The sequence below is a fragment of the Lipotes vexillifer genome, unplaced genomic scaffold, assembly GCF_000442215.2.
Source record: "Lipotes vexillifer unplaced genomic scaffold, Lipotes_vexillifer_v1.1 scaffold533, whole genome shotgun sequence".
Taxonomy (NCBI): Eukaryota; Metazoa; Chordata; class Mammalia; order Artiodactyla; family Lipotidae; genus Lipotes; species Lipotes vexillifer.
In genome coordinates, this window is record NW_006773553.1 from 1,082,953 (window position 1) to 1,098,778 (window position 15,826).

General features: G+C 54.8%; 1 protein-coding gene across 6 annotated transcripts in view; it reads right to left on the reverse strand.

Annotated features, from left to right (window-relative positions):
* The window catches only part of TOM1L2 (target of myb1 like 2 membrane trafficking protein), an 83,227-nt gene that overhangs the window by 33,808 nt on the left and 33,593 nt on the right, over nt 1-15,826 (reverse strand). For all 6 annotated transcript variants that reach the window (XM_007448380.1, XM_007448381.1, XM_007448379.1 and 3 more), the window contains exon 2: nt 4,388-4,472. In XM_007448380.1, the coding sequence (XP_007448442.1) occupies nt 4,388-4,472 (85 nt within the window). The remainder of the gene's footprint in view (nt 1-4,387; nt 4,473-15,826) is intronic.

Genomic DNA, 15,826 nt, shown 5'->3' on the forward strand with positions numbered 1-15,826 from the left:
AAAAAAAAAAAAAAACTCTCAAGAAGTGCGTGAGGGAGCTGCGGAAGGAGAGGGGAGCAGCTCTGCCAATCAGCCCAATTTCAACAGAAACACACAGAAGCAAGGCGAAGCTTCTAGAAGGAATAAACAGACCCGAGTCACCTGAAGCATGGCTTCCCCGCGGAACTTCTCGGCTCCCTGGGGAGGGGTCCCTGCCAGGTGTGTTTGCAGTGTGGCTGCAGTTCCCAAACGGGGGTGCTGATTTCTGCAAACGTGGGACTCGACAGGCTCTTGGCTTTGAGGACTTTGTGGCCTGGGGCTGGTGACGGTCAGCAGCCGCCGGCCAGGGGCGGGGACTGATTTCCTCTGTCTCAAAGGCCCCGCCGGGCACCCTCTCATCCCTCCTCTTGAACCTCCACGGGGCACTACATGGGAAGAGCCTCCCAGGGATCTGCTCACTCGTGACTCATGGAGCTCCTGGGTCGAGGGGGCACGTGGTGGCGGGAAATCAGAGAGGCGGCAGGCTCCCGGGTTAGAGAGAAAGTGAAAATCCACCGAAAATCCATGGGGGAAGTGGTGCTTGAGAGGCACTGGGGAGCACCAAAGCGAGTATTTCTCTCTCCCCGGGGAAGCAGCCTCGGAGACAGAATCAAAGTCCTGTCAGAGGAACCGCACAGCAGCCGATCAGAGCCAGAGCAGGAAACTGGGAGAGGGGAGTGGGGTGCTGGAGCCCAGCAGAGCAGGAAAGGGCCCCAAGCAGGGGGAGAGGTCGGGGCTGCGGGAGCTGGACCCCAGACCCAGAAGAGACCTTCTCTCTGGTCATCCTGAGCCCACCTTGTCCTTCGGCTCCAGAACTGCCACCTCGGACCTGCTGCCCACTTACCCCCCAGGGGGGCGACGCCACGCCCCACCCCCCCTGGACACCTCCTCTCCCCCCTGCTGCCCCCTCCCAGCTGTTCCCTTGCTCCATTGCATTTATCCGGGGCTACTCCAGTTTAGAGGCTGGGGCACAAACAGTCCATGAGCTGGGGAAGGTCCGAGATGGTCATGAAAATGACCAGGTCAGGGGATCCTCACCAGAGCCGCACGTCAGAATTGCCTGAAGGGCATTTACCAAATCCACATGCCTGCTGCACCTAACTAGGCAGGTCTGGGTGAGGCCTGGTAAACAGGGTCTAAAACATCCCGGGGAGGTTATCTAGCCAAGGCACTCCTGCCTAGTGACCAAGGGTCCAGGGCACGAGGGGCAGCCACACAAGGCCCCAGGCTGGAGGTGACCCCAGTCTGGGCATTAGGGCAAGCCCGGGGAGGGGCCTGCAGGACAGCTCACCATATCGGTGCCCAGCAGGACCGTCTCCCAGAGGTGAGCTCCGAATAAATAAAGGAAGCACAGACAGAGCTCCCGTGCTGGAGCCTTAGCCCCTCATCATTAAAATGGTCTGGCCCTGCCCTGTCGGGCTGGAGGGTGCTGCCTGAGCTATTGTGGGCCGGGGCTTCGCATGGGCCGGGCACAGGGCGGGGCAGTGAAGCCACAAGTGAGCCACTGCTGGGGTCCACTTTATACCCGAGCGGACCGAGACGGGAGGGGAACCCACCCAGGGTCACCCAGGCCCCTGGTCCCTCTCTCCTGCCCTGCCATCCACCCACCTTGCCCGCTGACCCCTGGGCGGCTGCTAGACCCCACCTGGATGCCCCTCCAGAGGCGCCTGGCACTGGCCTCCCTCGTGGAGCCCATGTCGCCCTGGGTCACAACCCACTTCGTCCTCAGGCCCTGAGTCCCCAGGGACTTTACCCACTTACTCTCTTACCTCAAGAATGTGTCCAGGTGGTGGAGATGTGGCCGTAAGGAAGACAGATGCCTGCCTCAGGGAGCTCGGAGCTCGGGGCCCGGGGCTTTGGGGGCGAGACAGACACTCCCTCCCACACACATCAGAACACGCGAGTTTGAGCTGTAGTGAGCCCAAGTACAATACAGGCTGTGAGGGGATCACACAACGGGGGCTTATCCGCGGGGCGTCGGGACAGGGAGAGGGCAGACTTCCCCTCATTCAGGAAGAGGCCGACAGCAGGGGCCAGGACCCTCCCTCGACAAGGCAGGGGGAGGGGCTGGGCTCCAGCCCCCATGGGACGAGGACGCTCCGTTCCGACACGTGTGCACGGTCCGCGCTTCCTGGGGACCCGCAAGCTGGGCATGAGAGTGGGAGGTTCACGGAACCAAAAGACCAGCGGGGCCAAAGAGACGTCAGGAAGGCCCCTGGGTGAGGGAGGAGCTCGGTGTGGCAGACGGAGGGGCGGGCGACATGGGCAAAGGGAGCTGGAGCGCCGGCGGCCTGAGCCCCCTTCCAGCCTCTGGTCCAGATGCCCACCCCCCCCACCCCCACACTTCCCACTTCCTCCCCTCTGCACCCACGGCCTCGGCCGCCCGTCCAGCACCGACCTCGGCCTCCAGAGGCCGCGCCCCACCCATGGGCTCAATAAACATGGACAGGCCGGGGGCGGGGTGGGCAGGAAGGAGGCCAGGGGCTGCGGGGATAAAATGCCTTCTCCCCAACACATCCCGTCTCCTGCCAGGACAGAGCTGGTCGCCTGCAGCTCCCCTCCCAGAGGACTCCCAACCTGCTGCCCCTAGGGCGGCCAAGCCCTCCACCCCTCCCGCCAGCGTCGTCGCCTCAGAAGGGCTTGAACCTTAGCTGAACCTCCAACCCGGCCTGCTGGGCCTCGGGATGCAGCCGCCCCGAACCTCGGATTATCTATCCTGTCTCTCCTCTCAGGCCCACAGCACAAATTCCACCGGCTCCGCCTTCAGAAATGCTCAGACTCCCATGGCTTCTCACCCCCTCTACTGCCACCCCAGTCAAAGCTGCCATCGCTTCACACCACGGTGACTGTGACAGCCCCAGCCCAGCCATCCTGGGCACAGCAGCCAGCGTGGTCCTTAAAATGAACCTCAGGGACTTCCCTGGTGGTCCGGTGGCTAAGACTCCACGCTCCCAATGCAGGGGACCCGGGTTCAATCCCTGGTCAGGGAACTAGATCCTGCATGCCGCAACTAAGAGTCCACGTGCTGCAGCTAAAGATCCCAAGTGCTGCAGTTAAGACCTGGGGAGCCAGATAAATTAAAAAATAAAAATAAAAACTATAAAAAAAAAATAAAATGGGGAATTCCCCAGTGGTCCAGGGGTAAAGAATCCGCCTTACAATGCAGGGGACATGGGTTCGATCCCTGGTCAGGGAGCTAAGATCCCACATGCCGCGGAGCAACTAAGCCCGCCGCCTCAACTACAGCCCGTGTGCCACAAACTACAGAGCCCACATCACAACTACAGGAGAGAAAACCCACGCACCACAACTAGAGAGAAGCCCGCGCGCCGCAAGGAAAGATCCCGCATGCCTCAATTGAGACTTGACGCAGCCAAAAATAAATTAAATAAATAAATCATAAATAAATCTTTAAAAATAAATAAATAAGATGAACGTCAGACCAAGTGGAAACCAGGGTCCCTGCCTGGATCCCGGCCCCCCGGCCCCGGTGCTGTCCCTCAGACACAACAGAGCCCCTCTGTCCTGGGACCGTGCGCCGGGAAGCCCTTCCCTGGCCTGGTGCTCACACCTCCGCCCCTCGAGCCACCTGGGCCAGGGCCTCCTGGGTGACTTGTTCACAAGCACTCACCCCCAGCTCTTCCTCCCCAGCCATGTCACCAGCTGACCAGGGTGCGTGGTAACTGTCCTGCTCGTGGCGCAGGGGAGGGACTCCATCTGTCCCGTCCCTGCTGTGCCCTCAGTACTCGCTCTGGGACCCGGCATGAGGTGGTCACTCAGGACACGTTTGTTGAATGAAGGCAGGGCCAACCGTCAGAGGCCGGTCCCCAGCCTCCACGTGGCAAGCCCAGTAAGGACAGCGCCAAGGCCAGGGCTGCCCAGGTCTGGAGATGGTTGAAGAGGGTGTGGCTACCGTAAATTCCATTTTTACGGTGTGGACAGAGGGCCACATACCGACTAATTTGGAAGCAGTACACATGGAATGTACCTGTGATGCAGAAGAGGACGTAAATACAGCAGCAAGAACAGACCCGGCAGCGCAGGGGTGGGGGGGGCCCTGGGCCTCACAAGTCTTCCCCGCGCCCCGCCTTCCACTACCCCACACACCCCGGGGGCCTCTCCCTCCTGGGGCTCCAGCCAGTCCCCAGGGCTGCGGAGGGAGGGAGGAGGTGGGGATCGTGTTGCAGGGGACCCCCGAAGCCGAGCAACGTCATTCTCCTTGTGATTAAGAGGCGGTCACTGCTCTGACTGCGGGCGGGCGGGCGGCGGAGAGTGAGGAAAACCACTCGTCAGACGTCAGGGCAGCGGGCTGCACACAGACCGACTCGAGCGGCCCACCGCCCGCTTGCCCCGGGTGGGGGACACGCACCCTTCCTCCGTCTCGTTGATGATGTCGCAGATCTCCATGTTCAGCGTCCAGTCCTCGCTCTGCAGGGAGCCGTCTGTAGCCTTTTCTGCAAATTCAGAAAGAAAACTGGCTTACACTTCTCCTGGAATAAGGACGCCGGCGGGAAAGAGGAGGGACCCGGACCCACCCCACTCTCCCACCAGGCAGATGGGCTGAGCCGACAGCAGCCCTGGGTGCTGCTCCCACGAGAATACCTGGGCCGGGGGCCGGGGGCTGACTCCTAAGCCTGCCCTTCATTCACCAAACTCCCATGAGCTAGAACTCTCAGAAGGAAACGCAGGGGAAAGGCTTCATGACATCGGGTGTGGCAACGATTTCACTCATGGATGTGACACCAAAAGCACAGGCAACGGAAGAAAAAATAGATAAACCGGACTACACAAAAATTTAAAACTTTCTGTGCATTAAAGGACACAATCAACAGAGTAAAAATGGACTAACCTACGGAATGTTAGAAAATATTTGCAAATCTGAGAAGGAGTTAGTATCCTTTAGAATAAATAAAGAAGACCTGAACAGACATTTCTCCAAAAAAGATATACAAATGGCCAACAAGTCCATGAAAAAAAAAGTGTTAAAAATCACTAGTCATTAGGGAAATGCAAATCAAAACAACAATGAGATACCACCTCACGCCCACTAGGACGGCTGCTATCAAAAAAAACAGAAAATAGGGACTCCCCTGGTGGTCCAGTGGCTAAGACTCTGCGCTCCCAATGCAGGGGGCCCAGGTTCGATCCCTGGTGGGGGAACTAGATCCCACATGCGTGACGCAACTAAGAAGCCCGCATGCCACAACTAAAGGACCCCTCGTGCCACAACGAAGATCCAGTTAAATCAAACAGCTATAAATAAAATATATATTAAAAAAACAGAAAATAACAAGTGCTGGAGAGGATGTGGAGAAACTGCTTGTGCACTGTTGGTGGGAATGGAAAATGATATAGCCCTTATAAAAAATATGGCGGGGGCTTCCCTGGTGGCACAGTGGTTGAGAGTCTGCCTGCCGATGCAGGGGACGCAGGTTCATGCCCCGGTTCAGGAAGATCCCACATGCCGCAGAGCGGCTGGGCCCGTGAGCCATGGCCGCTAAGCCTGCGCGTCTGGAGCCTGTGCTCCGCAGTGGGAGAGGCCACAACAGTGAGAGGCCCGCGTACTGCAAAAAGAAAAAAAAGAAAAAAAAATATGGCAGGTCCTCAAATTATCAAAAAGAGAACTACCATATGATCCAGAAATTCCACTTTTGGGTACACACCCAAAAAGAGTTTCAAAAGAGTTGAAAGTAGGATCTCAAAGAGGTATTTTCACACTCATGTTCACAGCAGCATTATTCAAAATAGCCAGGAAGCAACCCAGGTGTCTACACACAGATGATGGATAAACAAAATGTGGTAGGTTCACACAATGGAATATTATTCAGCCTTAAAAAGAAAGGAAATTCTGACACCTGCTCCAACATGAATAGAACCTCAAGGATATTATGCTGAGTGAAACAAGCCAGATACAAAAAGATAAATACTGTGTGATTCCACTTATTTGAGCTTCCTAAAGTAGTCAAATTCATAGAAAGAATGGTGGGTGCCAGAGGCTGGGGAAGGAGGTGGTGAGTTGCTGCTGAATGCGGACAGAGCTTCAGTTTTGCAAGACGAAAAAGGTCTAGAGAGCGGTTGCACAACAATGTGAATGTATTTAACACTTAAAAATGGTGGCTGGAGTTTTGTTATGTGTATTTTAACACAATTAAAAATTAAAAAAAAAAATCCCCCTAAGGTAGGCATGATTCTCTCCCACATTTAGAAAGAAGGAAGTGAGGCTCAGAGGTTGGGTCCTCGGCCGGGATCACATAGCTGAGTTGGTGGCACTGACATCCGGTCTCAGGTGTGTCTGTCTCTAACGCCTAGGCATTTGCTGATATGGCCTCAGCAGTTGGCACAGGTGAGTTTGGACCCAACGTTGGGATCTTAGCTGAATTCCAAGCCTGCCCCACCCTAACTGCACAATTCTCGAGAGGGAGACCATCACCACCCTTTCAACAAAAGCTTCAAACAACCCGCACTTCTACTGACGCTCCATAAAAACCCCGTGACCTCTGTACGTGTTGGAAGTGGCCTTGTTTTACTGGAGGCAGCTGCGGAGAAGGGACGCTCGTTTTGTACACAACACCCTGGAACTCACACACCCAAACGAAGGCTGTCCTTACAAGCGGTGAGCACACACTCCAAACAGCTACTGCTACTGCTTCAAACATCTGTGCAACAGCCTTCAGTCTGCATGGAAAAAGCCTCACTGCTTTAATTTTTACCGAAAAGGCTATATCCGCAACCTTTTCACCCCCTTTATTCGTCACCCTGGGCACCCAAAGACTCCCTACCCGCGAATGAGCAAACCCGCCCCCAAGCAGTGAGAGTCACCCCTGATGAGCCTGTGCGTGCATGCGGTGGGCTGGGCAGGGGGCGGGGGTCTCAACCACCAGAGCCCATGGTGCCGCTTGGCAGGAGCATTTGATCCGGGGAGAGCGGGGGCAGACACGCAGGAGGAATGGCCAAAGCACCATCCAGTCTAGAGAAGGGAAGACCGAGGGCAGAGGCCGCTCGAGGTGAGGGCAGCACGAGGCAGCGTCAGGACGAACCTTGCCCCCCCCCCCCCCCCCCCAAGGGGCGGTTAGCCTCCACACACGGCAGGTCCTGGCAACCAACAGGACTGGGGGCTGGCCATGCCTATCAGACCACCCACAGTAGTCAGCCTGCCACAACAGAAGGACCCACGCAGCCCACATAGGGGACCCCCTTAGAGCATATAGCCCTGGTGACCAGAAGGGAGTGCGCTGCTGGGACACACAGGACGTCTCCTACAAAAGGCCACTTCTCCAAGGTCGAGAAACAAAACCAACCTACCAAACACACAGAAATAAAACGGCAAATTAGGCAAAATTAGGCTATAGGCAATTATGTTCCAAGTGAAGCAACACGATAAAACTCCAGAAAAACCAAGTAAAGTGGAAATAGGCAAACTACCCAATAATACTTGTAAAGATGTTCAAAAAACTTGGGAGAAGAATGGATGAACAGAGTGAGAAGTTAGAAGTTTTAAACAAAGAGTGAAAAAATAAAAAGCCATATTAAGCACAGCTGAAGAATACAGTAACTAAAATGAAAAATATACTAAAAGGAATCAACAGTAGATTAGATGATACAGAGCAGCAGATCAGCTAACTGGAAGACAGCCATCCAGTCTAGAGAAGGGAAGACCGAGGGCAGAGGCCGCTCGAGGTGAGGGCAGCACGAGGCAGCGTCAGGATGACCCTTGCCCCCCCCCCCCCCCCCGCTTGCCCGGCCACTCGGCTCTCTGAAGGGCCCTCCCCTTCAAGGTGTCCCCGCCCAGAGGAGGGGACTCCCCCCGGGGTCACACAGCAGGGGTGTCTGCGGCCACAAACCCAGTGGCCTCCTAATAAAGCCGTCCTGCCTGCGACCCTACGGAGCCAGCGAAGGGACAGGCCAGCTGGCCAAAGGGCCGCCCTCCGCCGGTGGTCTGGCCAGTCACAGCACGGGCCACGGCACAGACTCGGGAAGAGAGAGCGGCAGTGGCACCGCGGCAGGCTTAACAGAGGAAACGTTCAATCAATGAACCTCACATCCAAGTTAGGGGTAGCAGCAGAGTCCATGAACCTCCCCCTCCCCCGGCACCGGGAAGGAGGTCAAAGGCATGAGAACCCATCCTCGGGGTCAGCACTTTCTATTCGATTACCGGCGTTCTGAGTTTTCAAGCTAAAAGATAGATACTCCTTTTGATTGTAAAGAACCAACCCCCAAAGAATGCTTCTTTCTTTTCATTTTGCTGGATATGCCACAGAAATACAGCTGTGGGTATTTGGCTCGGCTGAGACAGATGAAGGAGGTACGGCTGACAAAGGAGCTCAAATCAGTTCTCGTTTTCCTCTCCTCATAAAAGAATTCCCCCAGCAACAGAACTGAGTTGGATCTGATTGCCCTGCAACTGTGGCCACTCCCATGGGCTCCCTCCCTCCGTCCTGTCCCCAGGCCAGAGGACGCAAAGTTCAGGCTCATTTCTTTTATCGCGTAAATTGTCAAAACAGAAGATAAATCCTGGTGCGACAGCAGAAACACAATGCTCCAGGGGACAAGGGCCCGCCAGCTAGCCCTTGGGATGGAGAAAGATCAAAGCACCAGTGACCCGGGCTGCAAAGGGCTGACCTTTTAGAGGTCCCCGGTGATATGCTAATGACCAGGGGCTGAGCAGGCCTGGGCAGGGCAGGGCTGGACAGGGCTGTGAAGGGGCAGACACAGCTCCCATTAAACCTTCAGCGTAAAAGAGTATGTCATCCTGATGCTGTTGCCATGGCATTTTCTCCATTCAGAAAAGGCTGCCTCCTGCCTGGTGCGGGCTGGGGGCCAGGGCACCTTGAAGGTCGACCCTGGGACTTCCCTAGCGGTCCAGTGGTTAAGGCTCCGCGCTTCCACTGCAGGGGGCACGGGTTTGATACCTGGTCAGGGGCCGCTCGACCCTGCCAGCCATGACAGTGCCCTCTCCCAGCAGGGCTTTCCTCCAGCAGCCCACCCCTCACCCCTCCCACGCAGTGGGAAATCCCAGGCAGTCCTGCTGGGAGGAGCCTCGAGACCCAGTGGCTTGGTTTCTTGGCTGCGGATGTCCACACTCTGATGTGAATTGGAGCAACTTCAGAAGCAGCCAGCCCCAGAAGGCGGAAGAGGGCTGGATTGGCAGTTTTGCATTCAGCAACATCCTTCTGGTGAGAATGGAGGAAAAAACAGCCAAATTTTCTACCTCCCCAGCAATCAAGAGTGTGAGAAGGAGCCCGGAGGTGCCGGCGCAAAGAAACAGCGTTCCGGGTTGCTTCGTGCCTGGTGTGGAGAACGGAGGGAAGGGGGTCCGGATGGGCAGGAAGCTCATCTGATGATACGCACCAATGACGGAAGCAGCCATCTGGATTCCACACTGCTACATGCTAGTGGGGCAGGTGGGCACAGACCAGCCAGGGGGAAAGAAAAATCAACCCCAACACTGTACTCAGAGCCATGGTGGCCGCTTCCTCCAGATTCCTAACCTGCTCTGTGAATGTTAATTGCAGCTGGTCCTCTTCCACTGGAGAGCCTCGCCCCTGCTTTATGGGATGTCCTTTTCTACGCCAGCAGGCCCCACTCCTCCTTCACCCCTCTTAAAAGGCAGATAAAGTACATCTGAACAGCCTGCAGACTACAGAGGCAGCTTCCTCTGTAACTTTAAGGCAAAATAAAACCCCGTGGTCCCCATGCCATGTACTTGAGATTGGCAGCCTGAGAAGTGCCCTGCACCGTCCTTGACCTGCAGGCAGGGAGAGGGAGACGGCCAGTCATGACCCAGTCCAGCCACAGCACTGGGGCCCCAATCCCTGGGCCCTAGTGCCACGGGGCCACGGGGAAGTGAGTGGCAACCCCGCCCCTGCCCACCAACTGTGACAGACCACGGCAAGCCCCTGTAAGCAGGGCACATAGGACAAGACAAGCCAGGAAGAACCAGCCAGAGCTGGTGTGAAGTCCTCAGGGACTGGGTAAGCCCCTCTCCCCCACCCCGCAGCTGGAGAGGGCAGAGGGGTGGGTGGTGATGGAGAACTTGCTTCCAACCTTGACTGCAGGTGAGACACCCCTGCCTGGGTCCCGCCCTGTGCCTTCCCATCAGAACCTGTGGGCACGAGGCAGGGACAGACGTGTTCCAACAGCGCCAGGGGGCTGGGGGTCCCGCCCCAGGGAAGGAACGGGACACAGCCCTCCAGCTAACAGCCACCGAGGGCTGGGCATGGGGACACAGCAGGAGGCAAGACAGACCGAGTCCCTGCCCTGCAGCTCGAGGACCCTAGCTCCAATCCTGGCTCTGCCACGTTAACCCTGAGCTCCTGGACTCTGCTTCCCTTTTCTTCCCTGGTTCCTTCTGTAGGTGTTGTTTCCCGCCAAATGAGGTAACAGGTCTCAGTGATCTCTGATCCCCCCCCAGTCCCCTACCCCACTCTGACAGTACATTGGCCTATGATTTCTTTTCTTCTTTTTTTGGTGATTTTAAAAATAATATTTATTTATTTATTTGGCTATGCCGGGTCTTAGTTGCGGCACGTGCGATCTTAGTTGTGGCACATGGGATCTTTAGTTGCGGCACGCGGACTCTTAGTTGCGGCATGTGGAATCTAGTTCCCCGACCAGGGATTGAACCCGGGCCCCCTGCATTGGGAGCTCGGTGTCTTAACTACTGGACCACCAGGGAAGTCCCCCATGACTTTTTTTTGTGTGTGTGTGGTAAAATATACATAACATAAAATTTACCACCTTAACCATTTTTAAATGCACAGCTCAGTGGCATTACGTACATGCACATTGTTGTGCAACCGTCATCACCACCATCTCCAGAAATTATTCATCTTCCCAAACTGAAACTCTGTCTCCATTAAACCCTCACTCCCATCCCCCTCCCCCAGCTGCTGGCACCCACCCTTCTACTTTCTGTCTTTATGAAGGTGACCCCTCTAAGTACCTCACATAAGTGGATTCATACAATATTTGTCCTTTTTGTGACTGGCTTATTTCACGAAGCATAATTTCCTCAAGATTCATCCATGTTGGAGCAAGTGTCAGAATTTTCTTCTTTTCTAAGGCTGAATAATACTCCATTGCACGTAGAGACCACACTTTGTTTATTCATCTGTATGGGCTGTTCCCACCTTTTGGCTACTGTGAACGATGCTGCTATGAACGTGGGTGTGCAAATACCTGTTTGAGTCCCTGCCTTCCATTCTTTTGGGTGTATACCTAGAAGTGGGATGGTGGTCATAGGTGATTCTATGTTTAACTTTTTGAGGAACCGCCAGACTGTTTCCCACAGCGGCTGCACCATTTTACGCTCCCAGCAGCAGTGCACAAGGCTTCCAATTTCTCCACGCCCTCACCTCCTTGTCATTTTGTATCTCATCACAGTTTTGGTTTCCATTTCCTAATGACTTAGTGATGTTGAGCACCTTTTCACGTGCTTATTGACAAACTGTATATCTTCTTTGGGTAAATGCCTATTCAAGTCCATTTTTAAATTGGGTACTTTGGTTTTTTGTTGTTGAGTTGTAGAAGTTATTTAATTTTTATTTATTTATTTATTTATTTATTTTTGGCTGCGTTGGGTCTTTGTTGCTGTGTGCGGGCTTTCTCTAGTTGTGGCGAGCGGGGCCTGCTGTTTGTTGTGCAGCACGGGCCCTAGGCACGCGGGCTCCAGTAGTTGTGGCACACACGCTCAGTAGTTGCGACTCACGGGCTCTAGAGCACAGGCTCAGTAGTTGTGGCGCACGGGCTTAGTTGCTCCGTGGCATGTGGGCCCTTCCCGGACCAGGGCTCGAACCCGTCCACGTCCCCTGCACTGGCAGGCAGATTCTTAACCACTGCGCCACCAGGGAAGTCCCTAGAAGTTATTTATATATTCTGGAAATTAATCCTTTATCAGATACATGCTTTCCAAATAGTTTCTCCCATTTTGCGGGCTGTGTTTTCCTCTTTTGATAATGCCCTTTCATGCACAAAAGTTTCCAATTTTGATTAAGTCTGATTTATCTATTTTTTTTCTTTTCGTGTCATATCCAAGAAATCATTGCTAAATCCAGTATCATGAAGCTATCCCCCTGTTTTCTCCTAAAACATTTACAGTTTTAGCTCTTATGTTTAGGTCTTTACCCTATTTTGAGTTAAGTTTTCTATATGGTATAAGGTATGGGTCTCACTTCATTCTTTTACATGGGGATATCCAGTTTGCCCAGCACCATCTGTTGGAAAGAGGGCCGACTGTCTTTTTCCCACTAAATGGTCTTGGCACCCATGTCAAAAATCAGCTGAGCATATATGGGAAGATTTATTTCCAGGCTCTCTATTCTATCCCATTGGTGTACATCTGTCCTTATGCCAGTGCCACACTGTTTTGATTACTGTAAATTCTGAAATCAGGAAAGTTGAGTCCTCTAACTTTGTGCTTCTTTTTCAAGGTTGCTTTGGCTATTTGGAGTCCCCCGAGGTTCCATATGAATTTTCGGATGGAGTTTTTTATTTCTGCAAAAAAACGTTGGTGGGCTTTCGATGCGGATTTCATTGAATCTGCAGATCACGCTGGGTAGTATTGTCATCTTAAAAGTATTAAGTCTTCAAGCCATGAATATGGGTTGTCTTTCCACGTATTTATTTTCTTTCCTTTCTTTCAGCGATGTTTTGTAGTTGTCAGTGTATAAGCCTCTTACCTCCTTGGTTAATTCCTGGGGTTCTATTCTTTTTCATGCTGTTATAAATGAATTGTTTTCCCAATTTCCTTTTCAGATTGTTCAGTGTTAGTGTATAGAAATACAGCTGATTTTTGAGTGTTGATTTTTTTATCCTGAAGCTTTGCTGAATCTATTAATTCTAACAGGTTTTTTTTTTTTTTCATGAAATCTTTAGATTTTCTCCATACAAGGTTATGTCATCTGTGAACAGAGAGAATTTTACTTCTTTCTTTCCCATTTGGATGTCCTTTATTTCTTTTCTGCTGTAATTGCTCCAGCAAGGACTCCCAGGACCATGTTGAATAGAAGTGGTGAAAGTTAGCATCCCTGGGCTTACATAGAACTTCACCAAACCTGATCATCACTGTGAGAGCAAATGAAGGGAAGAGGAGACCCATCGGAGCTGAGCCCTCATTTCAGGAAAAGGTAGGTTACCTGCCCGAGTGTGAAAGCGGGAACCACATCCGGGTCCAGAGGACTCTGCCAGCCAAGGGGCCTTGTATCTGCGTCCCGCCCTCAGGAGGTCACTTGGACTTCTCCGGCCTGGAAAGCCTTCGCTCCTGCCAGCTTGCCCATGTCTAGTGTTGCCGCCACGTCCTCCCCCGAGCCTCCTTAGATACCATCCCTAGGGATGCTTCTGACAGGCGCCAGCACCTGACGGTACAGTCCATGCAAGGGCCAAGTTCTCAAGGCCGTTCCAACTCTGTTCTGGGAGGTTCTCCGATGTGACGGCTGTAACAAACCGTGGGGGTACCTGGCTTCCCGTCTCCACCTGCAGCTGCACGAAGGCAGCACATCTCCACATGCGCGGCAGGGCCTGGCCTGTGGTGCCAAGCAGCAATGACTGCACACCCTCTGCGGCCCTGGGCACCAGGCCCTGGGTGGCCTGGGGAGATCAGTGCTGGGCGCCGGCTGTCCCCAGGGTCTCCCTCTGGGCTCAGAAGCAGGAGAAACAGGCGTGACTGTGGAGTCTGAGCAGGGAGTTGGAACCCACGCTTTGGTGGCTTCAAACTTCAGCCAATTACTGTGTGAGCCCCGGAACGCAACCTCTTTAAGGCTTTCCGTCATCTCTAAGATGCGATAATCACAGCGGTTTTCTCATATGGCAGCTGTGAAATGAACTAAGCACGAAACAGGAAGCACTGCAGAGCCCATGGCTCAGTGGCCTCCCCCCGCCCCGCCCCCCCATGCCATGGCCCCCAACACCCTTCCCTCGCATTCCCATGTCACCACTGCCACCTACAGGTAAACAGCCGCCCACCAGCCACCCCGGCCGCTTAATGCCCAGGAGCCTGCAGATACCCAGCTTCCTGATTTCTGGGTTTCTGTGCCACAGGGGCTCCCCTTCCAGAAGGAAGCGCCCAACGGCCTGGCCCACCTGCGAGGCAGAGGCACCGTTTCCTCAGGGATCCAAACGCTGAAGCTCCCAGGTCTCAGAGCCCAGCCGGTAAGATGGCCTACGAGGCACTCACGACACATGTCACATCTCCCGACTCTGGACAGGGGCCCTGGGCAGGCTGCCCGTGCCCCGCTGGCCACGTCTCGCCCTCAGAGCTGCCACCTCTGACCTCGCGTCGTCAAGGCAACGGTGCGCACTCCTCTCGCACAGAAGGAGCGCAAGGGGAGGGAATCCGGTGTCCAGCGAGCACACCTTCTGTTGGGCCAGGCTCTTCACAGACTTGTCTTATGTACCCCAGACCCGCCCCACGGAGGGCAGCCCCTCTCGGAGGGGAAGAAAGTGAGGCCGAGGGGTGATCAGCCCAACAGCGACAGCGCACCGCCCGCAAGGAGCAGCGACCAAGGTCACCCTGGCGCACGCAGCCTGGGACCCCGACACCCACAGACAAGGCTGGGGCCTCGAGAGCAGCCAGGGCCCCAGTCCCCAGCCGCAGCCCGCCCTCCTGATTTCCCAGGTGGAGCTGAGAAGGCCTGGGCCGAGAAGTGTACAGGCAGCAGGGGTGAGGAATCAAGTGCAATCAGCTGCCAGGTCAACTCTCTCCTTGTTCTTCCTTTTTTCGTTAATAAACTTTTAATATTGGAATAATTTCAGATTTACTGAGAAGTCGCAAAGATTGTGTAAGGGTCCCTATGTGCCCTTCTCCCAGTTTCTGCTAATGTTAACATCTTACAGAACCGCTGTTCACGTGTCAAAACTGAAAAATTAACACCGGCAGAAAACTACTAACTAAACTCCAGGCTTTATTCGGATTTCTCCGTTTTTCCACTAAAATGCCCTTTTTGTCCAGGATCCAGTCCAGAACACCGCACTGCATTTAGTCTTCTCCTCTTTTCAATCTCCTGTTTTCTTTAAAGACTGACAAATTCACAAAATCACTAACTTACTCTCCCACCTGGAGAGCTCGGTTCCAAGGGGCAGCTCTGTCCGAGCCCGAACTCCACGCTGGCCTAATTAGGACACCACACGCTCCCCTCCCCCATCAAAGGGGCCCTTCAGGCCAGCCCACAGCAGAGAGAAGAGATGCCTGTCAGCCTCACAGGCCCCAGGCTGCTGACCCAAGTTCTTTTTAACTGGGACCCCCCTTGGGGGTCCCCAGCTTAGGTGCACGTGGGTGTGTCCTCTAGAGGCAGAGACACGGGGCACCCGATGGAGCATTTCCCAAGTGGGTACAGGCGGGTGCGGGACGGGGGGCTGGGGGCACCAACTTAGGGCTGGGTGGGCAGCTGGGGGCGCAGGGCTCTGCAGGAGCTGGGCCAGGCCGCGAGCGCGGGGCCGCCGGGGTCTCCAGCTGTTATCCGACAGCCAGGCCGCTGGGCCGGTTGACAGGAAGAGAAAGGTCCGGTGGGGGGCTGGTGCTCAGGTCAGAGCTGCAGGAAATCGAGCTGACCTGCAGCTCTGGGGCTGCTGGCCTCACCCATGCGCACCCCCACGGCAGAGGCGAGGGCAAGAGGCCGAGCCATGGAGCCACTGAAGGCTTCCCAGTTCAAGCCCAAACTGATTGAGGGGCCTCCGCCCCAGGGCACTGGCGGGCACAGAACAGCAAGCAGGCAGGAGGCACGCACACCGTGACCCGGCGAGTGCAGGGGAGTGCCGTGCGGAGGGAGGCCCGCAGAGGCCCCCCCGAGCCTGCAGGAGGAGGGGCCGCGGCTGG